At 45.2% G+C, this 13346-nt stretch overlaps 1 protein-coding gene across 2 annotated transcripts in view; it reads right to left on the reverse strand.

The window, feature by feature from the left end:
* Nucleotides 1-13346, reverse strand: part of LOC140730917 (gypsy retrotransposon integrase-like protein 1) — a 31895-nt gene that overhangs the window by 17729 nt on the left and 820 nt on the right. Inside the window, exons 1-2 of one of the 2 annotated variants that reach the window (XM_073051982.1) lie at nt 10054-10205; nt 2124-2317 (exon numbers count right to left, since the gene is read on the reverse strand). In XM_073051982.1, coding sequence (XP_072908083.1) covers nt 2124-2317; nt 10054-10180 — 321 coding nt within the window. In that variant the 5' untranslated portion in view covers nt 10181-10205. Of the gene's footprint in view, nt 1-2123; nt 2318-10053; nt 10206-13346 lie in introns of those variants that run through there. The other variant, XM_073051981.1, reaches the window with a different exon arrangement.

A 13346-nucleotide genomic window follows, 5' to 3' on the forward strand; every position in this document is an offset into this window, starting at 1 on the left:
GGAGAAGCTGGGATTGTTCTCCTTAATCGAGAAGGCTCGGGGAGATTTAGTACTTACATTCAAAGCTGCGAGAGGGTTTGATGAGTAAGTGGGAGGAAGTGTGTTAGAGTGTTATTTTGGGGGGGGGGGGGTAGCACATATAACAAATAACTTCGGCAACTGACTTCAGCCACCAGTCTTCGGATTCAAATATGAACTGTGGATTAAATCTAAAATGCAGCCCTGAACAATGGGTTCCAAAGAACTGTGAAGTTAACTGGAAGACCAGACAATGCTGATTTAAATCTTATTTGTGTGAATTGGGTTTCTGTTGTGTAGGTGTGAGGTTGGTGTATAGTTCAAAGGAAGCATTATAAATATAGAATTGTCCTGAATTTTTCTTTGATCTTTAGTGTATAAAATGTCATGTAGTGTTGGGTCAGGCAGGCCTTTTTTCCAAAAGGGGTCTCAATACGAAGCCTGCAGCGTCTCATTTCATAGAGTACAGAGATTCTTCAGATCTACCAGTACTTTTCTCTGGTGACTTTGTTCACACAATAACAAGGTGGGAGGAGGCTGAGTGACCAGAGGTTTAAGGGAAAAGGAGATCATCAGAAGACCAGAGGGCTTGTAATGTTACTCTCGATGCAGCAAGCTTTGATGATATGGAACACATTCCTCAAAAATTCACTAAGAACTTTCAGATTCAACATTCAAGATTGTTTAATATCATATCCTGCACACAAGTGTAAAGGAGAACAAAATAATTGTTACTCCAGATCTGATGCAGCACAAAAAAACCACACACACACAAAAAGATAAAGAACACAATTATAAAAAACATGATAAATGTAAACAGATAAGCTGGGTGGTGGGGTGCAGATACGTCTCTACCAAAGGGGGTGTGAGGCACTCCCTCCCTCTGCTGCCCTGTAGGTCACCCTTGGGCAGGGTGTAGCACCTGCTTAGCACCCCGCCCTTGAGCAGGGTCACGTGAAGCCATGGGAGAAGGTGGTGGGCAGTCGTTTGAGCAGCTGGTGCATATCACATCCTGGTCATGTGACCACTGACACCAGGCAGACAATCTCTGAAGAGTATCAATAATGGCTGGGGTCACCCGTCTTGTAAAGACACTGCCCAGAAGGAGGCAATGGCAAACCACTTCTGTAGAAAAATTTACCAAGACCATGATTGTCCACTTCACATGACACAGCACATGATGATAATGACATATGCAACATACATAGATTGATTTTAAGTCCATAAAGTGACATTAGGTACAGAAGTGCCTGTACATAAGGTGACTCTGACAGGAAATGATAAAGTAGTGGTGGTGGGGGTTGTGGAGGGGTGGGTTAGTGGGTGGAGGTGTTGATCAGCCTTACTGCTTGGGGAAAGTAACTGTTTTTGAGTCTGGTGGTCCTGGTGTGGATGCTACGTAGCTTCCTCCCTGATGGGAGTGGGGCAAACAATTCATGAGCAGGGTGGGTGGGATCCTTCAAGATGTTACTCACAGTTCAAAAGTTCAAAGTAAATTTATTATCAAAGTACATATATGTCACCATATACAACCCTGAGATTCATTTTCTTGCAGGCAATCACAGTAACTACAAGAAACACAATAGAATGAAAGACTGTACACAACAGTACGGACAAACAACAATTGTGCAAGACAACAAACTGTGCAACTACAGAAAGAAAGAGAAAAAAGGAAATGATAATAACAAGTAAATAATAAATATTGAGAACAAAAGGTGAAGAGTCCTTGAAAGTGAGTCCATAGGTTGTGGGAACAGTTCAGTGATGGGCAAGTGAAGTTGAGCGAAATTATTCCCTTTGGTTCAAGAGTCTGATGGTTGAGGGATAATAACTGTTCCTGAACCTGGTGGTTTGAGTCCTGAGGTGCCTGTACCTCTTCCTTGATTGTTGTGGGGTAATAGCTGGTCCTTTTCCAGCAGCTTGGAAGGGAGATGGGTGCATGCTTTTGGAAATGAGTGAGGAAGTGAGACAAACTGAGGAATGCTTTCAAAGGGCCAACACAGGCTCTATGTCCCAATGACCTCATATTTCAACACATCATTTAATGAAGCTAACCTTATTGTAAACAAAAGCAGCCATTTGTGACTTGTTTTTATTTTCCTTACCCAATCTACAACATCCTTTACTATCCCCAACCAATAATATCGGGTTTGGATCCTGTGTACGGTCTTCTTTTGGCCCAAGTGACAGCCGACGTCAGAAAAGTGACATTCCAGGAAGATTTGCCGTCGCCTCTCCCGATCCACCACCACTTCTCTCTTCTCGTCCTTCTTTGGCCCCACATAGTATAAACAGCCACCTGAAAATAAATATCACACGTTATACCAATGTACCAGCACCAAGATTGCAAGACACTTCACGACAAAATGGGGAGACTGAGTCCCCTTGCTGAGGGCTGAATTAATATAAACATCCTGCAACTCTGCCACAGACGGACCCAAGCCCGGCTGTGAAAGCAGCAGGGTTGGGCATGGGGCTAGCAACCCTATCCTGTAAAAACCCAGAGCTACAGAAATGCCAAGCGTAGCTCCAAAGACCTCATCCCTGGGAGAAAAAGGAAACACCAAGAAGATGGGCTACACATGGAGACAACCTGAAAGACAGGCCCGCAGCCTATGCCCCAGTAGGGGTGATGGGCTTAAGAAGAAAATGTCATCTTGCGGGACCTGGAACCAGGTAAGCAGAAACACACAAAATGCTGGAGGAACTCAGCAGGTCAGGCAGCATCTATGGTAATGAATCAACAGTCAATGTTTCAAGCTGAGACCCTTCAGTAGAACTGGAAAGGAAGGGAAAAGACACCAGAATAAAAGGGGGGGGGGGGAGAGAAAGAAGGTAAAGTCAGGTGGATGGGAAAAGTAAAGGGCTGGAGATGAAGGAATCTGATAGGAGAGGAGAGTGGACTACAGGAGAAAGGGAAGGAGGAGGGTACCCAGGGTGAGGTGATAGACAGATGAGGAGAGATAAGAGGGAAGGAAAAACATGACTGGAAGGAGAAATAGATATTCATGCCATTAGGTTGGAAGCTACCCAGATGGAATATAAGGTGTTGCTCCTCCACCAGGGGTGGCCTCATCTTGGCACAAGACGAGGCAATGGACTGATAAGTTGGAACGGGAATGGGAATCAGAATTAAAATGTTTGGACACCAGGAAGTTCCACTTTTGTGGATGTAGCAGAGGTGCTTGACGAAATAGTGCCCCCATTTACATTGGGTCTCACCAATATAGAGGAGGCCACATTATGAGCACAGTATACAATAGACAACTCCAGCAGATTCACGGGTGAAGTGTTGCCTCACCTAGAAGGACTGTATGGGGCCCTGAATGGAGGTGAGGAAGGAGGTGAATGGACAGGTGTAGCATTTCTGTTGCTTGCAGGGATAAATGCTGGGAGGGAGATTAGTGGGGAGGGACGAATGGACAAGGAAATCATGGTAGGAGTGATCCCTAGGGAAAGCAGAGAGTGGCAGGGAGGTAAAGATATATTTGGTGGTAGAATCCCGTTGAAAGTGGCAAAGATTAGAGAGAATGATGTGTTGGATGCAGAGTCTCAGGAGGTGTTGTTTAAGGACAAGAGAAACTCTATCAATGTGGCGGAAAGATGGGGTGAGCATGGATCTCTGGGAAATGGAGGAGATGCAGATGAGGGCAGGCAGAATCAATGATGAAGGAAGGAGAACTCTGACCGGCGCAGCCTGAACGGGGACTGGCGCAGGCCGGCCAGCGTGAAGGGGGACTGGCGCAGGCCGGCCAGCGTGAAGGGGGACTGGCGCAGGCCGGCCAGCGTGAAGGGGGACTGGCGCAGGCCGGCCAGCGTGAAGGGGGACTGACGCAGGCTGGCCAGCGTGAACGGGGACTGGCGCAGGCCGGCCAGCGTGAACGGGGGCTGCTGCAGGCCGGCCAGCGTGAAGGGGGACTGGCGCAGGCCGGCCAGCGTGAAGGGGGACTGGCGCAGGCTGGCCAGCGTGAAGCCAGCGTGAAGGGGGACTGGCGCAGGCCGGCCAGCCCAAGTGGGGAGCAAAGCAGACCGGCCAGCCCAAGCGGGGACCAGCGCATTTCAACCGTACACATATATACCCTCAAATGAAACAACCTTCCTCTGGACCAAGGTGCACAACACAGGACATAATGCTCAAACACATAATACATACAATAATATTACCACAAATAAATTAATGATAATAAGATGCATTTAGGACACAAGTTAAAAAGTAAACGGTGTAACGCTACTGATGCTTCATGTGTGATGAGACCTGGGTGGTGGCTGGGAGTTCGTTAGCCTCACAGCCTGGGGGAAGAAGCTGTCTCCCATCCGAACAACACACACAAAATACTGGAAGAATTCAGCAGGTCAGGCAGCATCTATGGAAATAAATAGTCTATAATTCAGGCCAAGACCCTTCTTCAGGCCTAAAAGTCCATTCTAACAGTGCTTGTCCTAATGCTACAGTACCTCTTGCCTGATAGTAGGAGGTCAAAGAGATTGTTGGATGGTTGGGAGAGATCACCAACAATGCTAAGGGCCCTATGTACGCAGTGCTCCTAGTAAGGATCTCAGATGGGAGGAAGAGAGAGCCTCTCTGTAGTCCTCATAATCCTTTGTAGGATCTTGCAATTCATCACCATATTCCAGACCCTGGGACTCAACACCTCCCTTTCAGATGGATCCTTGACTTCCTGGCCAATCGATCACAGTCAGTAAGGATGGGCAGCAACGCTTTTGCCATGATTATTCTAAACACTGGTGCTCCATGAGGCTACAAGTTTGCAGAAGGTATCACCGTAGTGGGCCATACCTCAAACAAGAAGGAGTCAAACTACAGGAAGGAGATAGAGAGCTTAGTGGGCTGGTGTCATGACAACGACCTTTACCCCTGTGTCAACAGAACTAAATAGCTGGTCACGGAGTTCAGGAAGGAGGCCGGTACACATTCTTCTGCCTACATCAACAGCAGACAGGATGTTTGAGCTTCCAAGTTCCCAAAGTGTGAACATTCTGTCCTGGTCCATCCACGTTGACATCACGGCTGAGAAACATCACTGATGTCTCTACTCCCTCAGGAGGCTGCAGAAATTTAGCACGTTCCTCTCTAATCTTTGCGTTTTTTAGTGATGCACCACAGAAAGCTTTCATAATGGCTTAGCACGGGAACTGCTCTGCATACGACTGCAAGGAGCTGCAGAGATCTGTGGATAAAGCTCATATCACAGAAGCCAGCCTCCCCTCTGTGGACTGTCTACACTCCGGTAAAGCAGCCAGCATAAACAAAGACCCCACCCACCCCAGGCTTTCTCTCTTCTCCCCTTTCCCATCGGGCAGAAGATACAAAAGCCCGAAAGCATGTACCACCAGGCTCAAGGTCAGCTTCTACTCTGCTGATATCTGACCCTTGAATGAATCTCTTGTACAATAAGATGGACTCTTGGCCTCACAATCTACCTCATTAAGATCTTGCACTTTAGAGAAACTCTTACAATTTTACCTTGCTCTACTTCAATGCACTGTGTAATGGTCTGATCTGTATGAACAGCGTGCAAGACAAGCTTTTCACGAGATCTCGGTACACGTGACAATAATAAACCAATTTCAAAACAACATGTGGGGACTTGGAGGAACAGAGAGACTTCACCTTCACTAATTGGGTCATTTCTTGGGGTTTGGGGAGGAGGAGGAAATCAGAGGTCCATGAGCTAGTCTTCATCGGAGGATCAGAGGTGGGGAGGGTCAGCAACTTTAAATTCCTCAGTGCTATCATTGCAGAACGACCTGTCCTGGGCAGCGTGCAAGAGCAATTATGAAGAAAGCACGGCAGTGCCTATACTTCCTTAGGAGTTTGTAAGGATTTGGCATGACAGCTAAAACATTGACAAAGTTTTATAAATGTGCAGTGGAGAGTATATTGCTGGCTGCAACACAGGCTGGTATGGAAACACCAATGCTCCTGAAAGGAAAATCCTGCAAAAGGTAGTGGATATGACCCAGTCCATCATGGGTAAAGCCCTCCCCACCACTGAGCATATCCATACAAAACGGTGTCGGAGGAAAGCAGCATCCATCGTCAGAGACCCCCACCACTCAAGACATGCTCTCTTCTTGCTGCTGCCAACAGGAAGGAGGAACAAGAGCCTCAGGACTCACATCTCCATGTTTAGAAACATGTCCCCTCAAACATCAGGCTCCTAAGCCAAAGGGGATAACTTCACTCACTCCAACACTGAACAGCTCCCACAGTCAATGAACTCATTTTCAAGGTCTCTTCATCTCATCCTCATGATATTACTTATTTATTATTTTCATTTCTTTGTATTCACTGTGAATGCCAGCAAGAAAACAAATCTCAAGGTTGTATATCGTGACTTAGACAATAAATTTACTCCGAACTTTGAAGACCCACACTCTGTGGAACAGTTTCTTCCTCTCTGGCAACAGATTTCTGAACAATGTTCAGAAGTTCAAAGTATGCGTAAATTATACAACCTTGACATTCATCTTCTTTGGGTTTGTTTTGCCACAAAACAAAGAAAACAAAAAACATAAAAAGACTGGAACGCCCAATGTGCAGAGAAAAATAAATCGTGTAAACAATAGCCGCAAGCAAACAGGGTTCTGAACTGAAGTCCCTAAAGAGAGTTTGTCCACAGACTTTCATTCCAGCACAGAGCTGAGTAAACACTGTGGAGCAGCAAGCTGAACCGGCCTATCTCTTGCTTTGGGCCCTGACACCCTGACGGTTTTCAATCTGACCCAGCGCCTACATTGTCCAAACATCGGGTTCCGCTGCTTCGGTACACTCTGGCACCCGACCTTTCCTAATCAGCCTAGAGTTTAAATCGATCGAATCTCGGGTCTTCCTCACTCTTGGCAACAGGCTCGCTGCCTTGCCTTTGTTCTGCCACATTGAATTGCCTCCGAGTCCAAAGGGAAGTTACAGACTATTGCTTGCAATGATTGTTTACCAGAAAAAGAGTGATTAATATTTAGTTGTCTTCCTTGCTTCATCAGCCAGAAGTTGCTGAGGTTCGCCAGCGCCATCTTAAACTGGAAACCCATAAATGCTACCTCACTATTCCTTGTTTTTTTGCAATATTTACTTGTTTTTTATATCTTTGTACTGTACTGCTGCTGCAAAACAACACAGTTCATGCCGTTTGTCAGTGAAAGCTTCATTCTGATGCTTAGCTAGCATGGAAGAGTTGGGCCGAAGGGCCTGTTTCCATGCTGTAGAACCACGACTCCAAGGAAGAGAAAATAAACCACAAAGGTAACCAAATAAGGAATAAAACAACTAAAAAGATGTTTTAAAAGAATTTGAAGGCAGTGTGCGTTCATTGGACTGCAAGGGTTTGTCAGCCTGTGTTATCTCTAGATCAGGGGCTCCCAACCTTTTCTGATGCCAGGGATACCCAACCATTAACCGAGGGGTCGGTGGACCCCAGGCTGGGAAACCATTGAGATACAGCACAGAATACGCCCTCTGGCCTTTTGAGCCGTGTCACCCAGCAATCCTCGATTTAATCCTAGCATAATCACAGGACTATTTACAATGACCAATTAACCTACCAACCAGGATGTCTTTGGACTGTGGGAGGAAACCTATGTGGTCACAGGGAGAACATACAAACTCCTCGGAGGCAGCAGCAGGAATTGAACCTGGGTCGCCTGTACTGTAAAGCGTTGTGCTGACGACTATGCTCCCATGCTCCCCCAGATGCAGATTTAGAAATATGTATTATTTCTAGTTTCCTCTGATTATTATCCCGAATATCCAATCCCTCATTTGAAATCATGATCCTGGTGGAGCACAACATGATTAGGGACACATCAACTCTGTATTTAATCCATCAACTGCCTGTATACTCGTCTCAGTCTCAGGAGCACAAGAGGATCCAGGTCAGGGATTCCTGGGTTTCCAACCATTTTTATGCCAACACCCGGGCGGACTCGAGGACCCCAGGTTGGGAACTGCTGCTCTGAATAAATACATACATACAGAAAACAGGAAATCTAAGTCAATACTGGCCTGCAGAAAGTGAGGCTGGAAAATGGATACAGGAATGGGAAGAAGCATTGGAGTTACACAGGCAACAATCTCCATGGTAGAAGATACCTTGATTATCACATTAATATGCAATAACAACGATAGGGAGGAATTAATACCACAGTTGGACAGGCAAACTGATGGAGACAAAGAATGGTACATCCCTCATATCATCTCAAACATCTATCAAATATTAACCATTTAACAATTACAGCACAGAAACAGGTAATCTCGGCCCTTCTAGTCCGTGCCGAACGCTTACTCTCACCTAGCCCCACCTACCTGCACTCAGCCCATAACCCTCCATTCCTTTCCTGTCCATATACCTATCCAATTTTTTTTTAAATGACAAAATCGAACCTGCTTCTACCACTTCTACTGGAAGCTCGTTTCACACAGCTACCACTCTCTGAGTAAAGAAGTTTCCCCTCGTGTTACCCCTAAACTCTCAACTGAAATACTGAAAGGTCTTGGACAACAGGATGAAAATCAGTCTCTACCAAGAGTCCCTCCCTCTGCTGGGCTGCTAGTCACCCTTGAGCAAGCTGTAGCACCTTAGTCCTCTCGATCAGCCACGTGAAGTCATGGTGACCCAGATGGTGAAGCAGACAATGGATAGTTGTATGAGCAGCTGCTGCATATCTTAGAAAGGAAGTGCTGAGACTGGATGGGGTTCAAAGGAGGTTCTCCAAAATGATTCCAAGGATTAAACGGTTTGTTATATGAAGAGCGTTTGATGGCTCTGGACCTGTACTCATCGCAATTCCGAAGAATGAGGGATGACCTCATTGAATGGTGCAAGGCCTTGACAGAATGGATGTGGAGAGGATGTTTCCTATGGTAGGGGAGTCTAAGACCAGAGGACACAGAATAGAGGGATGTCCATTTAGAAAAGAGATGAGGAAGATTTTTTTCAGCCAGAGGGTGGTGAATCTGTGGAATTCATTGAAACAGGCAGCTGTGGAGGCCAAGTCTTTAAGGCAGTGACTGATAGCTTGTTTATTAGTCAGGGCATGAAGGGATATGGGTAGAAGGCAGAAGACTGGGACAGAGAGGAAAATGGATAAGCCATGATAAAGCAGACTCAATGGGCCAAATGGTCTAAACCTGTTCCTATACCTTATAGTCTTACATCACACCCTGGTTATGCGGCCACAGACACCAGGTGAACGATCACTGGAGTATTGATAGTGACAATTACAAAAAAGGCATGACAGCGGCTATATTTCATTGGGAGTTTGAGGAGATTAGGTATGTCACAAAGAACTCGCAAATTTCTACAAAGGTACCATGGAGAGCTGTCTAACTGGCTGCATCCCAATCTGGTGGGGGTGCAGGATTGAAATAACCTGCAGAAAGCTCTGAAATCAGTCAGCTCCATCATGGGCACTGGCCTCCCCAGCATCCAGACATCTTCAAGGAGTGATGCCTCAAAAAGCTGGTATCCATCCCTAAGGACACCCATCACCCAGGACATGCCCTCTTCTTATTGCTACCATCAGGAAGGAGGTACAGGAGCCTCAAGGCACACACCCTACGCTTCAGGAACAGCTTCTTCCCGTCTGCCATCCGATTTCTGTGAGGACACTGAACCATGAACACTACCTTACTAATTTTTCCTCTCTTCTAGCACTACTTATTTTATATATACTTCTTACTGTAATTTATAGTTTGTATTATTATGTATTACAACGTGTCGCTGCCGCAAAACCACAAATTGCACAACATATGCCGGTGATATTAAACCTGATTCGGACCAGCAAACCAAGGAGGGACTGAACGGCCTGCTCCTGTTCCTACTTCTCCATGTACAACCTCGGAAATCTTCTCCTTTCAGCCCTGTTCACTCCCCCTGTCATTCTGGATGGGGTCTTTCCTCTTCTACCTAAGGATGATGGAGGAAAGAAGCCCGGGGCCAGGCCGGGCCGACATCTCTCTGACAGTCGGGCGCTATCCTAGTCCCACTCCCAGGACCCGGGCTTGGACCCACGCACCTTCCAGCAGGAACTTCTGCGCATAGCGCTTCAGGTTCTTCTTCTTGGCTGGGCAGAATGTAGGAGGGAAGCGGCCATCGGACAGGTAGCGCTGGATGTCGCGGAATTTATTGCCCACCTCGGCCATGGCTATTGAATTGCTGCTGGCCGCTGACGACGGACACTTTATCCGGGTATCAGCGGCAACCCGGTACCCAAACCGAACGGACAGGAAATGCGGGCGCATTTCGCCCGCGTACCGGCCCGCCCTGTTGCCATGGCAACAGACTCAACGTATATTTCCTATGTTCAAAGAAGTTCAGTCAATTTATTGTCAAAAATCAAATATGTCACCACATACAACCCTGAGATTCATTTTCTTGTGGGCATACTTAATAAATCCACATAATAATAACCATTACAGAATCAAAGAAAGACCGCCCAACGGACATTCCATCCAACGCGTCCCCCAAAAAAGGCATGACAGCGGCTATATTGCATTGGGAGTTTGAGGAGATTAGGTATGTCACAAAGACCTCGCAAATTTCTACAAAGGTACCATGGAGAGCTGTCTAACTGGCTGCATCCCAATCTGGTGGGGGTACGCGTGGTACGCGTTCCACCAGAGTGCAAAAGAAAGAACGAAAGAATAATAAATGATAAGCAATAAATATCCAGAAAATGAGTCGGAAAGTCCTTGGAAGTGAGTCCATTTGTTGTGGGAACATTTCAATTATTTTTTTCAATAATGTGCCGGTCACATCCCAGATACTGAAATAAGTTAAAAGCAAATCCCTCACAATTCACCTGTTAGAGTTGAAGATGAATTATATTTACAGCTTGTACCCCGTGGGATTGTTTCACTCCATAAGGGATTGTGAAAACTACTGAGAGGTTCACTGGGGTCTCCCTGCCAGCTATTTGTGATATTTAACTGAAGCATTGTTGAAGATCCCTGCCACCCATCCCACCCACAACTGTCAGGAAGGAGGTACAGAAGCATCAGGCCTAGGACTGCCAGACTGGGTAACAGCTTCTTCCCTCAGGCTGTGAGACTAATGAAAACCTTGCCACCACCGAGGTCTTGCCTCTAGGACAGCAAGCAGTTTACTGTTTACCTACGCTGCACATGACATGCATTTTGAATTATATTTTATTAACTTATTTATCATAATACAGGTTAAACACCCCCTATCCAAAGTCCAAAAAACCTCAGAAAGTCAATTTTTTTTTTTGAAAGCTGATGTTACGAATGGAACATTCCACAAGGTGCTGGAAAGGATCCCAGGCAAAACACAGGTCTCCGTGCGCTACAGACAGTTCTGAGACGTGACCTCACATAAGTAATGACCAGAAGCTAATGAAAAATAGAAAAACACTGCATAAAGCAAAAAATAATGATTTTGATTGTGTATTAAATTCATCAGCGTCAGAGTGAACATATACTGTTTAATAGTATGCTGATCATGAAACAAACAAAGATCTATTATGACAAACAGAAAATTGAACGTAATTGTGAATATTTAGCAGGTTACAGAAATTTAAGAAGAAGCACGGCATTAAATTTTTAAATATTTGTGGGGATAGGAAGTCTGTTGATCACGAAGTGGCAGGGAAATTCATTGATGATTTTGCCAAGATCATCACTGATGAAAATCTAACAGACTGAAGGGCTGCATCAGTACAAGTGGTGTGTGTGAGATGAACAAGTGTAAGACATTTGCTTACCGGTAGCACATAAATTCAAAGTCGGGAGTGGTGGTGATGCCAAACAGACATTGACTGTCCACCTGGGCAGCAGAGGTAGTGATAGCTTACCTTTCAGATGGTTCAATGTAGACATTATCGTTTCATGCACAAAAATATTTTATAATATTATATAAAACTATCTTCAGGGTATACATACAAGCCGCATTTGTAATGTAAATAGACTTCATGATTCCACTTGGGTCGCATTCCCAAGGAATCTCATTATATGGTTACAAATATTTGAAAATCTGAAAAAAACAAAATCCAAAACAGTTCTGGCCCTAAGCAGGGGTGCTCAAGCTGGATTTTGCTTTCAGAGATTTGTATGATATGTTTTGTGAGTGCACCATGGTTCAGAGAAACAGTGTTTTCATTTGGTTGTTTATATGTAGTCAGATGACAATACACTTGAACTTGAATTTGAGAAGAGAGGGGGCAACCTGTCATAGAATGACATGGCCTCCCCCTTCCCTTTCCTACCTTCACCATCTCCTCTTCCCTTCTCTCCCCTTGCCACTGCCCACAACCTCCTCACTACCCCCCTCTATTTACCCCTTCTTTCCCTTGATCCTCTCAAGGTAAGCTAATCAATAAAATTAAAGGGGACACCAAAAGTTTTTTTCAGATAGATAAAGTATAAAAGAGAGGTGACAGTAGGGACAAAGAAATGGCGGATGAACTGAATAGGTATTTTGCATCATTCTTCACTGTGGAAGACACTAGCAGTATGCTGTAAGTTCAAGAGTGTCGGGGGGCAGAAGTGAGTGAAGTTACCATAGCTAGAGAAAAGGTTCTTGGGAAACTGAAAGGTGTGAAGGTAGTTAAGTCACCTGGACCAGATGGTATAGGCTAAAATCAGCATGGTTTCCTTAAGAGAAAATCTTGCCTGACAAATCTGTTGGAATTCTTTGAAGAAATAACAAGCAGGATAGACAAAGGAGAATTTGTGGATGATGTGTATTTGGATTTTCAGAAGACCTTTGACAAGGTGCCACACACAAGGTTGCTTTACAAGCTACAAGCCCATGGTATTACAGGAAAGATTCTAGCATGGATAAAGCAGTGGCTGATTGGCAGGAGGCAAAGAGTGGGAATAAAAGGAGCCTTGTCTGTTCGGCTGCTGGTGACTAGTGGTGTTTCACAAGGGTCTGTGTGGGGACTGCTTGTTTAAAGTTATATGCCAATGATTTGAATGAAGAAATTGATGGCTTTGTGGCCAAGTTTGCAGATGATACAAAGATAGGTGGAGGGGCAGCTAGTGTTGAGGAAGCAGGGAGGCTACAGAAGGACTTAAACGGACTAGGAGAATGGACAAAGAAATGGCAAGTGGAATACAGTGTTGGGAAGTGTACGGTCATGCACTTTTGTAGACAAAATAAAAGCATAGACTATTTTCTAAATGGACAGAAACTTCAAAAATCCGAGGTGCAAAGGGACTTGGGAGTCCTTGTGCAGGATTCCCAAAAGGTTAATTTGCAGATTGAGTCTGTGGTGAGAAAGGCAAATACAATGCTTACATTCATTTCAACAGGACTAGAATAAAAAAGTAAGGATGTAATGTTGAG

The sequence above is a fragment of the Hemitrygon akajei genome, chromosome 7 (assembly GCF_048418815.1).
Source record: "Hemitrygon akajei chromosome 7, sHemAka1.3, whole genome shotgun sequence".
NCBI lineage: Eukaryota > Metazoa > Chordata > Chondrichthyes > Myliobatiformes > Dasyatidae > Hemitrygon > Hemitrygon akajei.